The 13,274-nt window shown below is 43.9% G+C and overlaps 1 protein-coding gene across 1 annotated transcript in view; it reads right to left on the bottom strand.

The window, feature by feature from the left end:
* Window positions 1–13,274, bottom strand: part of LOC138279540 (synaptonemal complex protein 2-like) — a 384,312-nt gene that overhangs the window by 194,516 nt on the left and 176,522 nt on the right. The window contains exon 7 of the mRNA XM_069219410.1: window positions 8,008–8,102. Within this exon, the coding sequence (XP_069075511.1) occupies window positions 8,008–8,102 (95 nt within the window). The remainder of the gene's footprint in view (window positions 1–8,007; window positions 8,103–13,274) is intronic.

Below are 13,274 nucleotides of genomic sequence, written 5' to 3'. Positions count from 1 at the left end.
GTGCATTAACACTCAGGAACTGCAGTTGCCAGTTTAAAGCTGGCATATGGGAGTAGAAGGCAGTTTGGGCACCAGCTGATTGCAACAGTTGGTTGAGGGACAGAAAGGTCCAGAGGTTGCGCAGTCAAGATGCATTTTCAAATGAGCCTTTGAAATGTGTCTGTGTCTTTCTGATGGAACTGGGTATCTTTTTCTCCATGCTTCCAACTACCAAGTGCCCAACTGGTAAACCACACGAGGGCAGCGTGGTCTGGGGTACACCAGGCTGCTGTGGCAGAAAGCTTAGTGGGTGCAATGCCATGTGCTGTTAATGCACAGTGCCATGCTGATCCACTCTGCCAATCTACTAAATGTTCACTGTGGGTAAGAGAGAGACACAGCGTTCTGTGAGGTGGACTGAGAGGTCAGCATACAGCAGCCCTCGACAAGATGAAGTAACATATTGCACACAAATACTTCCCTATTGTGTTGCACATGTCCTGCACTACCCAAAATTAACTGCATACCCAATAAGCAGTAAAGAAGCACATTAATGGGCAGCTCAACTCCGCAGCCTGTTAATAGACTGTTAGAGTAACTGTGAAGCATGACAGGTAGCAAGGGAAATTTTACTCAGATGCTGCTTGCCGGATGCTTTTTCAAAAATCCCTGCCCAACCTATTAAGTGCTGGTGCCTCCCACCATCAACCACCGAAACAAACTAATTGCCCATACTCCCATTCGCCAATATCACTATGCACGTTCTTACCTTTTAGCGAAGTTCTGGAATTTTTTGAATGCTAGACTAAAAAGTGCTCCTCCAAAGAATGCAAGATGATGTTGTTAAAAAAAAAAAAAAGTCCCCCATACTCTTTTTTTGCATTTATATAGCGCTTGCTACCACTTGTCATGAGTAATAAGCACTATATAAGAGCAATTACATACAAGGTAATCAGGGCAAATGGAATTATGTGATTGTGCAGCTGCAGCATTTTTCGCATAGTTGAGAATCTCCTGCATTTGCCACATAATTCATCATTTGCTGCATAACCTGCAGATTGTTCCCAAAAAGATGTTTCTAGCTATAACAGTTCAAAGGTTATTAAAAAACACAGCAACATGTGTTGGTGTGCAGTGGAGGCCCTTTGTAAAAGTTGACTGGTTACCATCCTGCTGCTTAAGGCTTTGTTTGAGTGTTAAACTGGTACTAATAAGGTACAACCTATGCCCAGACAGTGTTAACAAGCATAAAATACAAAATAGTGAAGTAATACTATCAGAAAATCTGCTGCATTGTATCACATAATTTGCATTTTCCTGCCACATGATTTGATTAACACTGCTGCATGATTTGGCCCTCTCCTGACACCTAATTCCTGTGGCACTGAATATAATTTATTTGTGCCTTCATTTCTTGGAATGTTGTATGAAGCTGGCCTGGTTTGTAGTGGGTACCTAAGTTACTTACACCTTAACCAGGTCCAGGTATTCCCTCTTAGTTAAGTGTAGGCAGTGTCTAGAAGCCAGGCTCTCTAGAGGTAGCTGTGGATGAGTAGCCAAGGCTTATCTAGGAGACATGGAAAGCTCCTGCAAAACCAATGAAATCACACAGTACTTACACACATGAAACAAAACACTCAGTTGTACAAAAATAAAGGTACTTTATTTTTGGAACACAATTCCACAAAGTACTAGAAGGGCAACACTTCAATAGGAGGTAAGTAATACACTAATTATATCCACTAGTAAACAGTAATAGGCATAGAAAAGGTTAGAAACCACTGCAAATGGCAATAACCAATAGTGACCCTAGGGGGAGGCCAAACCATATACTAAATAAATGGAATGCAAACACAGGACCACCACCTAGGTAAGTGGAATGTGTAGAGGGGAGCTGGGAGTACTAGAAAACCACAGAGGTAATTAACACAGTACCCTCTAGCGACCAGGAAAGCAGGAGTAAATCACTGGAATTTCACCAAACCACCTAAAGTGAAGGAAAAGAAGACACTCAGACAAGACGTCAAGAAATCAGCAGTGGACTCCTGGAGAAGACCACCTGTGGAGAGAGGGGACCGAGCCCAAAAGTCACACTGGAGTCCAGGAGGAGTAGGAGCTACTACCCACCCAGATGTACTTGCAGGAGTTGGTCGACGGTGAGGAAGAACAGGTCAGCACTGCAGCCCTGGTGCCGGAGAACAGTTCCTTATGGATGCAGATGTCCCACGTTGGAGTGAAGACTGCAGACGTGTGTTGGTGCAAGAATTCCACCAACAGGCCTTGGCAAAGGTAAATTTGTGGCTAGTGGACCAGCAAGGCCCAGGAGGACTCAACCCAGGAGGGGGGAGTCACAGGGAACCCTCAGCGACACAGAAGACCCACAGGAGCAGAGGCAGCACCCACAGGACAGGGACAAAGAAGTTGCAGAAGGAGCCCATGCAGCACTACAGATGGGATCCCATGCCACAGGAGAACCGCGCATGAGGGTGTGTGTCGCAAGAAGGAGTGCTGGGAACTGGAGCTACTAGTCACCTTAAGATTCCTTGAAAGAGATGCAAATGAGCCTTGGCAGCAGCAAGGGATGCAGTTCACGGGGGTATTGTCCTGCGTGGGAAGGCACAGACTTACCATCACCAAAGTTGGACTGCTGGCAGAGAGCACCAAGAGGACTACTCCTGACCAACACCCGTGATGCAGGATCCACGCAGCTCAAGATGAGGGGAGATCCATGCCGTCAGTCGTCGTGGCAGCAGGTGCCTGCGGATGCAGGGGAGTGACTCCTTCACTCCAAGGGAGATTCCTTCTTGTTTCTAGTGCAGACTGAAGACACGCCATCCTCAGTGGACGCACAGCTGGTAGAAATGTTGCAGTTGCTGGCAGGAGCCCAGGAAACAATGCTGCAGAAGAGTTCTTCTTCTTGGAATAAGTTTCGGGTCCTGGAGGGTCCAGTTGCAGTTCCGGTGACAAGAAATCCAAGTCCAGAGGCAGCAGAGTAATCCTGCTAGAATCTTGCAAGCCGAAACTGAGGACCCACCCAAGAGAGAGACCCTAAATAGCAGTGAAAGGGGAGATTAGTCACCTAGCCAGGTAAGCACCTATCAGGAGGGTGCTCTAATGTCACCTGCCTCTCCTGGCCACTCAGATGCTCTCAGAGTTCCCTGCCAACCATGGAAACAAGATGGCAGAACCGAGGGACCCTCTGGAGGAGCTCTGAGCACCTCCCCTGGGGTAATGATGGACAGGGCAGTGGTCACTACCCTTTCCATTGTCCAGTTTCACGCCAGAGCAGAGACTGGCAGTCCCTGAACCGATGTGGACTGGTTTATGCACGCTGAGCAGTAAATGTGCCCTTCAAAGCACACCAGTGGCTTGGGGAGGCTACCCCTCCCAAGCCAGTTACACCTATTTCCAAAGGGAGAGGGTGTTACCTCCCTCTCCCAAAGGAAATCCATTCTTCTGCCTTCCCTGGCTTGATCGGATCAAGCAGCAGGAAGGCAGAAACTTGTCTGAGGGGTGTCAGCAGCATTGGCTTCACAGAAAACCCTGTAAGACTTGTCGTAGCAATGCTGGGGGTCCTTCAAGGACCCCCCAGAATGCATGGAATCATACTTCCAATACTTGAAATAGTATTGGGGTATGATTCAGACATGTCTGATACCAAAAATGCCTAGGTTCGGAGTAACCATTATGTAGGTTGACACCGGTAGTGACCTATGTCCAGAACACACGTAAAATGGCACCCTGCACTCACAAAGTCAAGGAAAATGGAGCTGGAGTCTGTGGGGGCACCACTGCTAGTGCAGGGGTGCCCTCACACATAGTTACTTATACTGTCCCCACTGGGCTAGGTGGGTCTGCCCTAGGGGTGACACAGTGACCTGGTGCAGTGTCCTGGTAGTGAAAGGGTCCATGCACCCTTTGATGCAGGCTGCAATGGCAGGGCAACATAACACTTTGCATGGGCTCCCTGTGGGTGGTATATTACATGCTGCAGCCCATAGAGATCCCCTGGGTACCCATGTACCACATACTAGGGACTTACATGGGGGTACCAGTATGCCAAAAGTGGGAAGAAAAAGGTACATGTTTCCAAGTTAAAAGGGAGAGAGCATGATCACTGGGGTCCTGGTTAGCAGGACCCCAGTGAATACAGTCAAACACACTGACAACAGGTATGGGGGTAATCATGCCAAGAAAGAAGGTACTTTCTTACAAAAGTGAACAGCCAGTTTGAGAACAGGGCAGACACTTTTAATTGAATATGATGCCTCTGTCATTGGAATGTTAATGTTTTCTCTGACACTGTGTGCCCTGCCTAGGCTTTCCTCCAGACAAGCACTCATGAAGCTCCAGCCCGGGCTAGGGTGCACGAATGATGGGGGAAAGAGGACGGAGGGCCTTTTAGCCCAAGGGGCGTTGCCTGCATGCGTGTTTTTTTTTTTTTTTTTTAAATTGAACCATAACCAACAGCCCAGCCTTTGTGAGATGGCGCTTCCTTTCACTTCACCCACTTTTTAGGCTTCACCTGCACAGCGCTTGCCCTGTACTTGTGAGATCTAATGTGTTTAATATATCTTAAAAGGGGCTGCTCTCATCAGTATCTCAAGGCCCAAGTGCTCATTCCAATCCGCTTTAGTGAGTGGAACTTTTTTCTTATGTTAGGGCTGCACCGCTGCACAGCATTTATTAAATTTTTTGCCTGGTAGTACAGAATATATAAGCGCATCTTCTGGATGTTATAAAGAAAAAACACTTAACAGAACTGTTCTACGCTGCTTTTTTATTTTGGGGGTTGTTGCATTATCGACTCGATATTTCTTTGAATAATATTGTGCATTTTCAGAGCGTTACCGTAGCTCCTGTGCTGAATTGCCTGAAGTGCAATACAGGGCGATATGAAGCCAGAAGTAGCTTAATACAAATCTCTGGATGGTAACTTGTGTCTTTTTCTGACGATGAGAGGACAACCTTAATTTAAATCACTGTTTTAGGTACAATAAGTGTTTGCATTTAATATCATTTATTTACCTTTATTATTGGCATTCTCAGTTCATATATACAGCATTTCCAGTTAATATGCATTAAATGCACTCCCGCAAATTGTATAGCCTACATTATATACTATTTGTACACAACTGGCAATTACCTGTACAGCTGCAAGATTTCAAAGGACAAGGAAGAAGCACCTAGGAAGAAGCACCTAGAGGGGGTGGGTGGGGGGGGGGGCAAGGAAGAAGCACCTAGAGGGGGTGTGTGGGGGGTTGCAAGGAAGAAGCACCTAGAGGGTGTGGGTGGGGGGGCAAGGAAGAAGCACATAGAGGGTGTGGGTGGGGGGGGCAAGGAAGAAGCACCTAGAGGGGGTGGGTTTGGGGGGGCAAGGAAGAAGCACCTAGCACAGTTGCCAGGCTTGTGAGAGACTGCACAGGCTCCCCAGTCTGCCTGTGAGCGCCCTCGCTGGGTGCTCCTGGCTAATCTGGATGCTACCCTGAGCAGCTTCAGGATTGGTGCAGGGTAGGCTGGGTGCCTGTGCCTGCAGAATTCGGCGACGGAGAGGAGAGGAGCGGAAAGGTAAGTGTTTTATTTTTTAAATTAAATTAAATACATGTTTATTTCCCATATTCCCCCATCTCGGCCCGGGGGCCGACATGCCCATTCAGAGCCCCGCTACTGGACAGGGGGCCCATTACCCTAACTAACTGCAGGGCATGAGTCCATATAATTTTACTTTTGATGCCATCTGAGAATGGGTGAAATTCACTTTATATACTGCCCCGAAATCTGGCACTCATTTAGGAAATGAATAGGCCATTGTGTTCTACCTTCGCCTTTTTTCACAAAATGTTGTTTCTAGTTTCAAACAGAGCCATACCACCACAAACTGTGCTTAAGTTTACCCTTTGCTTTTTTCCCACATTCACGGTCTCTGTCCAGAGGACGCCAGTGTATAGAGTAGGTATGCAGGTACACAGGGTTACTACTGACTGGGTGAGACTCTCCTGAGTGCAATACACTTTATCACTCCATGTTTCTAGGCAATATAGCAAAGGCAGTGTCCAGGCATTGCCATTCGCTCCTGAAGGCAACTGCAGTTCTGTGGTGTGAATTCCAAACATTACTAGGTTTAATTTTCTACAAAACGACATACATTTAGTGTATATTGTGTTTTTTGTCACTTGTATCTTCCCTGATTTCAAGGGAATTCAGCACCTTTCCTTTATGCAGCCGACCACTGCGCTATCAAATGCAAAAAAAATAAAAATTTCAACAATGCTTCATTTAATTTTTTTCCTGCTGTGTTTTGGTGGTGACTAGTGGCTACTGATATCACAAATCACAAGCCTTTGACGAGAGACCAGAAGATCACTGCACTACCTCGAGGTGTGTAAACGTCCGAACAGAAATTGGAAAATAAGGCTGAAAAGGTATTTTCTTTTTATGTTAACAGAATTAAAAGGCTTGCAATCATCATTGCCTGCATTTCAACAAAGCTCTAATGAACTTAACAATACCAGAACAGCCTGAGAAGATTTAAGGCTCCAATAAAGGAGATAAGCTATGCCCTGTGTGGAGATGGCAGGCTCTGCAAGTTTCACATCATTGCTAGGTTTAGCAACATTCTAGAGAAAGGTCATATTGTGGCTTTCCTAAGCAGTGAACTAAACCTTTAGGCATTGGGTATTCCTTTTGTAAAATAAGCTTATTTTAATGTTACATACACATGCACAAAAATAAGCTTATTTCAAGATTAAATCAACGCGCATGCTGGGCTTTACTGAAAGAACTAAAATCAACAGACGCTGGGCAGTGGTAAAATAACTTCATGTAAGAAAACGAAGCCTAGGAGCTACCTCTTGATTTAATGGTGGAGCAGATGTAAAAGAGGACAGCACTGGAATAAAGCCGAAACAAATGTCTGTGACATGGGAAGAGGTGGGAGGAACGGAATGCTGCAATAAAACACAGGCAGCTACCAGCCTAAAACACCCACAGTGAAAAGTCAGTAACAAACGAATGCCAAAGTAGTCCGTCACAGCAACAGATAAAGAAATAAAAGTGGAATTATACAGAAGTTGGTCACTGCTCTGAAACAGAAAAAGAGGAAAAAGGCAGAACTGAGGCCAAGCGAGCAAGAACTTTTAAAGGACACTGCAACCAACACATGAAATCGCTTCAAGCCATAAGTAGTATACACAAGGTCAAACACTTATGCTCAACCCAAAAAGGAACCAACATTTGCATATCAGGCGGCTTTTGAACTTATAAAGATAAACTGGATTGGTATTTTGTAAGGCATGGGATACTGCATGCACTTATGCTCGCCGCAGTCAATGTTTATGATAATATCAGAGAAATCCATGGAAAACATGTCCCATCAAGCCATAAAAAAAAAGGCCCACAAACTGCTAAAAAACAGTCTACTCACTGATTTGTCAGACCAGCGCATCAGGCACTGCCTGATAGCCATGTGGGCCAGTCCAATCCTGCTTCCACCCTCTACAACATAGGGAAGTGGGTTGGTCCACTTTGGTCATTTGAAAACTTCACTGTGAGGAACCGATTCTGCACGTTCACACAAAGCGGTTCTCTTTACTGCCTGGGACTACTATGGTAATTTCTGCTTTTTGACACAAAAAACATGTTTTTTTGCTTTTAGTCAAGATAATTATTTTACATTGGGGAGGGCCCGACAGCCTGCCCATCTCCCAACTCTCACACCCCTCGCAAACACTAAAGTTTAGCACAAACTATTTGAAAATGAGCATTGACTTGACTAAAACAGAACAGGCAACTAACGCCAGACCTTTTGGCTTTGGCAATGTTGGGCTTCATTTGAATTCCCTTAAGTATGAGCATCCCTTTTTAAAAACCTAACTACATTGACCTAGAATGCAAAGAAAAAAACAGCTGGACTGTGAATAAGACATCCACCTGGCATTTTGTCGAAAATAAATGTTAATAAAATTAAATCATTTGCCTTCTATGGCATATTGAAAAGCTGTTCAACAAAATCACACAATGTTCATTTACCTGCAATGATGTACTTTCTTTAACAATGTGGACACGTGCTGCTCTGACGTTTTCAAAGTCTTTTGGGCACGCATCTCCATCCTCTTGTACCTGGACTAGATAATAAAACAAATAGCATTGGACAACAGGTTCAACAATGACCTGCTTCTCTCCCAATCACCCCCATGTCAGATAATTCAAATTCACATTTTACCGCCACAAACAGAATAAAATTGCCACCAAAAAAGCGACTGACCCATCAAACTGATTAATGCAGCCTCACACAATCTAACAGAGAAATCGCTAACTTTTAGCAAATGTACAAATCATTTCTACTGTTAAGTAACAAATATTATAAAGCACCGATATTTCTAGAGTTTCAGATGGTCAAACATACCACAGTTCTTCCCTAATTCAAATGCCAACCAGGAAAAAAATGATTTACAGATTAGATTCATGAAAATATGTGGGTATCTCCAAATACTAATTAATTTAAGGGCATGTTTACGGCAGCGCTATTGCCCTGGGATATGTATTGAAAAGAACAGATATCTCAAAAGTACAAATACAAGTAATCCATTGTCCCTAAATGGTACAATGCATAAAAGTGGGGGAAACTGGATTTTTAAATTAATGGAGAGAAAGGCTAGTCTCCTTGTGACTTTTTTATACCACAAGGCCCAAACAATCTGATTCTCGAAAGGTAAGCCGATTTCTCTCAGGAATCTCTGGCTCACCTTCAGAAACTCACTTCAAAAACAGCAAGACTTTCATGAGAGAAATTCCCATTGCATACATGTTAAAACTGAGCAAAACAATACTATTCTCATGGAATAAAGGACCTAAAAAGGTCCAAGCCACACTAGTGAAAAACAACATTTAGCAGGATGCCACAAAAAAATGAAAGAAATCTTATGTATGGCCGTCATTTTATCAAAAACTAATTGTAAGGCTTCTAACAGGGGAAAAACAAGCATTGACAATGACAAAAGGTCTGTGTTTAGTAGCGTGCTGTACTTAGGGCGTGGTGTTGTAATTTTAATGTTCCTATAGGATGGAGTGATGTTTCCGAGTATACTTTTAACTTAATGCAGTGTTTTGTTGTAGGTGAACCTAGATTGTAGAAGCATTTTGAGTCAGTGCACTGTAGTGGGTTCGTGTTCAAATGTGCAAGTCAGTGGATTAGTGAATTTAGGGTGCTGGTAGTGTGGCAGCAAAAGATAAATCTGCAATAAGCCAAGCGTAGTGAGTACCAACAACGTAAGTTACTGTGCATTGCTTCATTTTTCGGGATTCATTGGTCTAGAACTAGAGGCATTCAGCAAAAGATGTGCATACTTAGATGTTTATATGAAATTTATCATTGGAGTTTGCCTATGTCAAAACACTCACTTTTGGCAGAAACTGGACCCACGGTACAGGAGAGATTTAAGGATTTAGGGGCTGATTACGACATTGGTGGTCCTGTGCTGTGGGGAGGACGCCACCATCATGCTGGTGGCGTTCTCCCCCTCCCCCCTTTTCCACCCAGGGTATTACAATGTTCACATAGGGCTGACCGGCAGGAATACTGTATTACAATGTTCCCGCCAGTGCCACTGTATTGGCCCTTAAGGGAGCCGAGGCCAATACCATAGCACCCCAGCACCCTTGGAATGTGCATTGTCTACAAAGCAGACCGTGCGCATTTCGTTGGTGCTGGGGGGGGGGCTGCACTGCTCATGCCAGCGGCTTAAGCGGTGCAGGGGCCATCCTGTGGGCCCTGGCACTGGTTTTCCACCAGCCTTTCCATGGTGGGGTTACCACCATGGAAAGGCTGGCGGAAAGCAGAGTTGTGATCAGTCTGGTAGCACTGAGTTCAGCACTGACGTGGCTGAGTACAACTCAGACCATCATCTACTCATTGGGAACCATGTTCCCGGCGGTAATGGCGATCGCCTAGGAGGTCTGCCGCCATTGTTATAATGTGGCAGTCGGAACACCTGGAGAGCAGCGATCGGATCGTCACTTCAAGTGTGGCCGTCCTCGGACTGCCAGACTCATAATGAGGCCCTTAATGAGGTCAAGTGGTCGAAACACAAGCAAAATCTAGGGGGCTGCCTAGATCAGCAGCACAGAAAGGTGATGGACGGGGCCAAGAAGCATAAAATAAGACCCTCCGTCCAACCCACTCTCCCGATGACACAGAGGTGAAAGACATCGTTCTTCATACCACTCTGGGAGGTTCACTTAGTTGAGGGGGAAAGGGCATTAAAAATGGAGAACATTAAATATATAAAGTATGCTTCCAAATAGGAAAGTGCATTCCTCCTGTCATCGATAATACCAACCTGTCTCTCTCTTAATCTACAATAGCATTGTATGGTGGAAACATAAGTAAAGCAAACAAGGCATACATTCGGTTTATATGCACAACTTACATTTTACATTTTATCAGACATCAACAGCACATTCTGAACATGAAAACATCAATACTCCGCTCAAAATTAGCATATGTGGCTCTTAGTGAAAATGTAGTAACACATTGCTTATGATTGTAAACAAGTTTTATAATAGTCCCTACCTCAGGTGAGGTTTTGAAGCACTTCATGGTAAGTATATGTATATTGTTTACTAAGAAAAAAGGATAAAGCCTGTTTAGTTTCATATATACTGCTTACTCAATAAAGAATTCCCTAAACTTAGGCCTCAATTAATAGAGGTTTATTCCATGAGCAAGTGTGACTTTCCCCCGGATGTTAAAGAGTAAGTGAGGCGTAAGTCACACCTATACCCAGAATATTTTTTTTTTTCGAATCCGGTCGGTTGTGCCGTTTATCTAAATATATAGCTAAGCAGGGAGCTGTAAGGAATGGTGGTGGAAAAAACACGGCTTGGAACATAGAAGGGATGACAGTGAAGAGAATGGATGGGATGAGGGGGCATTGAGTAGCTAGGGGAGGGTGGGGAGAAACAAGCAACAAATGGAAGGGGGGGGAGAGCATCGAGGAGCAGACAGGAGGTCTGCTTTTGTAGAACGCGTCAAAAACATAAGCTGACTGACACCAGCATGCTCTTCTATTCGGAGCGAAAATGTGGTTGGTTAAGTGGCAAACCAATGGCTGAAATAATCTAATCGGAAAAAAAGCAATGGCTGAAAGGGAAGGACCCAAAACTTACACTGTAAAGCAATAGGCTTAGGCTGTCAAAACCTAGACCAATAAAGTACGTTTCAGCCACAAAACATCAAATTGCTTTCTAGAAAATGGACACAAGGTGGTCGCAAAACATTATTTGTGTGCACCCTAATAATTCAGTGAGCCCCATATAGAGGAACGAACTGTTTTCAGAAAAGATTTATTTATTAAGAAAAATACTCTTACAGTCAACATAATTTACACACTTTACATAAAATGTTTCTAAAAAGTGCCTTGATAATAGAGTAACCAAATGTTTAGTGGCTACTCAGATGTCGGTCTGTGGGTCTAAGTTTTAGAAGGGCTTCTGACACCAGTTCAGGTCAAATAGCAATATGGTCACCTTCTAGTGGTCCATAGTAATTCTTTTAAACAATACTAGATTTGTTTACCATGTGGCCTTCCACATTTTCCAGACAAAAAGGAGAACTATCACAGGACCAAGTAGGGGAAAAGTCCAGATGGAAGCAGCTTTCTCTTACAGGACACTAGGCACTCTCCAGTCAAAGGAGAGAAGTTCCCCAAGGGACTAGTAGTCACTGCCAGGACGTGGAATCCAGTATTCTCAGGGGTCAGCAAGATCAGTGCCACTACCTGTTGGATCAAATCATGCTCCCAAAGATTCAATACAAAGCTAGATACAACTGTCTCCAGAGACTGCTCTAAAGGCGAGGACTTCCTCAGAATAGAAGACTGAAATCAGTCAATGATACTCTTTATGTTAATGGAAATAAAATGTCTATGCTTTGAAACCATGCATGTTGAAGCAAGTGACTCTGTTATTTTTCTAGAGACAGACTTTTTGGACTCTCTGCTTTCCCGGAGACAAATTCGAAAGAAAATGTGAGAAGTGACTTTGGAGGTAAGCGCAGAATGCTTTTAAAGCACTTGCCCAAGAGAGGTAGGTTGGTGACAAATTTAGAAAAGTGACCTCGGTCCAGAGAATCACTTTTAAAGTAGGCGTAGAACTTGGCCAATACTTCATGAAACTAGGGAAGATTTGTTCAAAACGAACAAGTCCCCACCAGGAACCTAATGTCTGTAGTTTGGTCACAAAGGCTTTTTATTAATCAGGCTGAGACAGGAGATAGTGCAGCTGTGCTATAACAAGACTGAGGTTAGAGAGTACTATGGCTCCTAAGATTACTGTAGCACCAGGTAGGACTGTCACTCCCAGACCTCCAACTTGGGTATGTAACAGCCTAATTCTTGGCACAGCAGAAGAAAATAGGTTACTTACCTGTAGTTGTAGTTCTCCAGCACTGGGATCTTTTATACATTCACAGGGTTGAATCATTCACCACTGTCGAGAGGGGAGGCCCCAGTACCACATAATAGCAATGCAACGTTAAATATAAAACCTAAGGCCCTCTAATTTTACAACCTATCAGTTTATTTTTTTAAAAAAGTCAAAACTTATCTGTGAGCCAATTAGGCTGCACTGCCCTCTAGAACACTCCTGAGAGAAGCTCCGGTTTTCCATAGCACATGTGCAGGAGAACCACATTTAGGAGAGAAAGGTGAGCTTCTCAGGGGAGGAGGGTGGGTCGCATGTGAATCTATGACAGATTCCAATACTGGAGAAGAACAGTTACAGGTAAGCAACTTATTTTCCTAATCCAGTATTGGGTCTTTCATAGATTCAAATGCTTGAATCAGAGTATAAAGCATTAGCGGTGGCAAATTGCACCATGAGAAGTTAAGAATACAATTGTATCGAGAAATCATGTAAGAAAAAAATTATACCCAAATATAGTAACCTTTACGACATATATTTGTTCACATAAGACATGGTTAAACATATGAAAAAAACATTTCAATATGATGTTTCCAAAGGAAAATAAAACACATATCTAATGCAATGTGCAGGAAATAGGATGGTGGCACAAAAGAAGTAGCTCTCCTTTATTGGAAAAGATGCCTCAGAACTGCTTGGCCTACTGCCACATCCCCTTGAGGGGTAAAGTCCAGAAAGTAGTATGCAGAAAGGTGTGTCTTGTCTTCCAGGTAGCTGCTCTGAAAATGTCCTGGAGTGGCACACTAGCAATCAGTGCGTTTGAGGTTGATACAGATGTTGTGTAATGAACATACACCAAAGTCTGCAATGGCTTT

This window comes from Pleurodeles waltl, chromosome 2_2 (assembly GCF_031143425.1).
Source record: "Pleurodeles waltl isolate 20211129_DDA chromosome 2_2, aPleWal1.hap1.20221129, whole genome shotgun sequence".
In the NCBI taxonomy this organism is placed as follows: Eukaryota; Metazoa; Chordata; class Amphibia; order Caudata; family Salamandridae; genus Pleurodeles; species Pleurodeles waltl.
The sequence above is the reverse complement of the archived record's forward strand: the minus strand, read 5'-3'. Positions and strand labels throughout refer to the sequence as shown.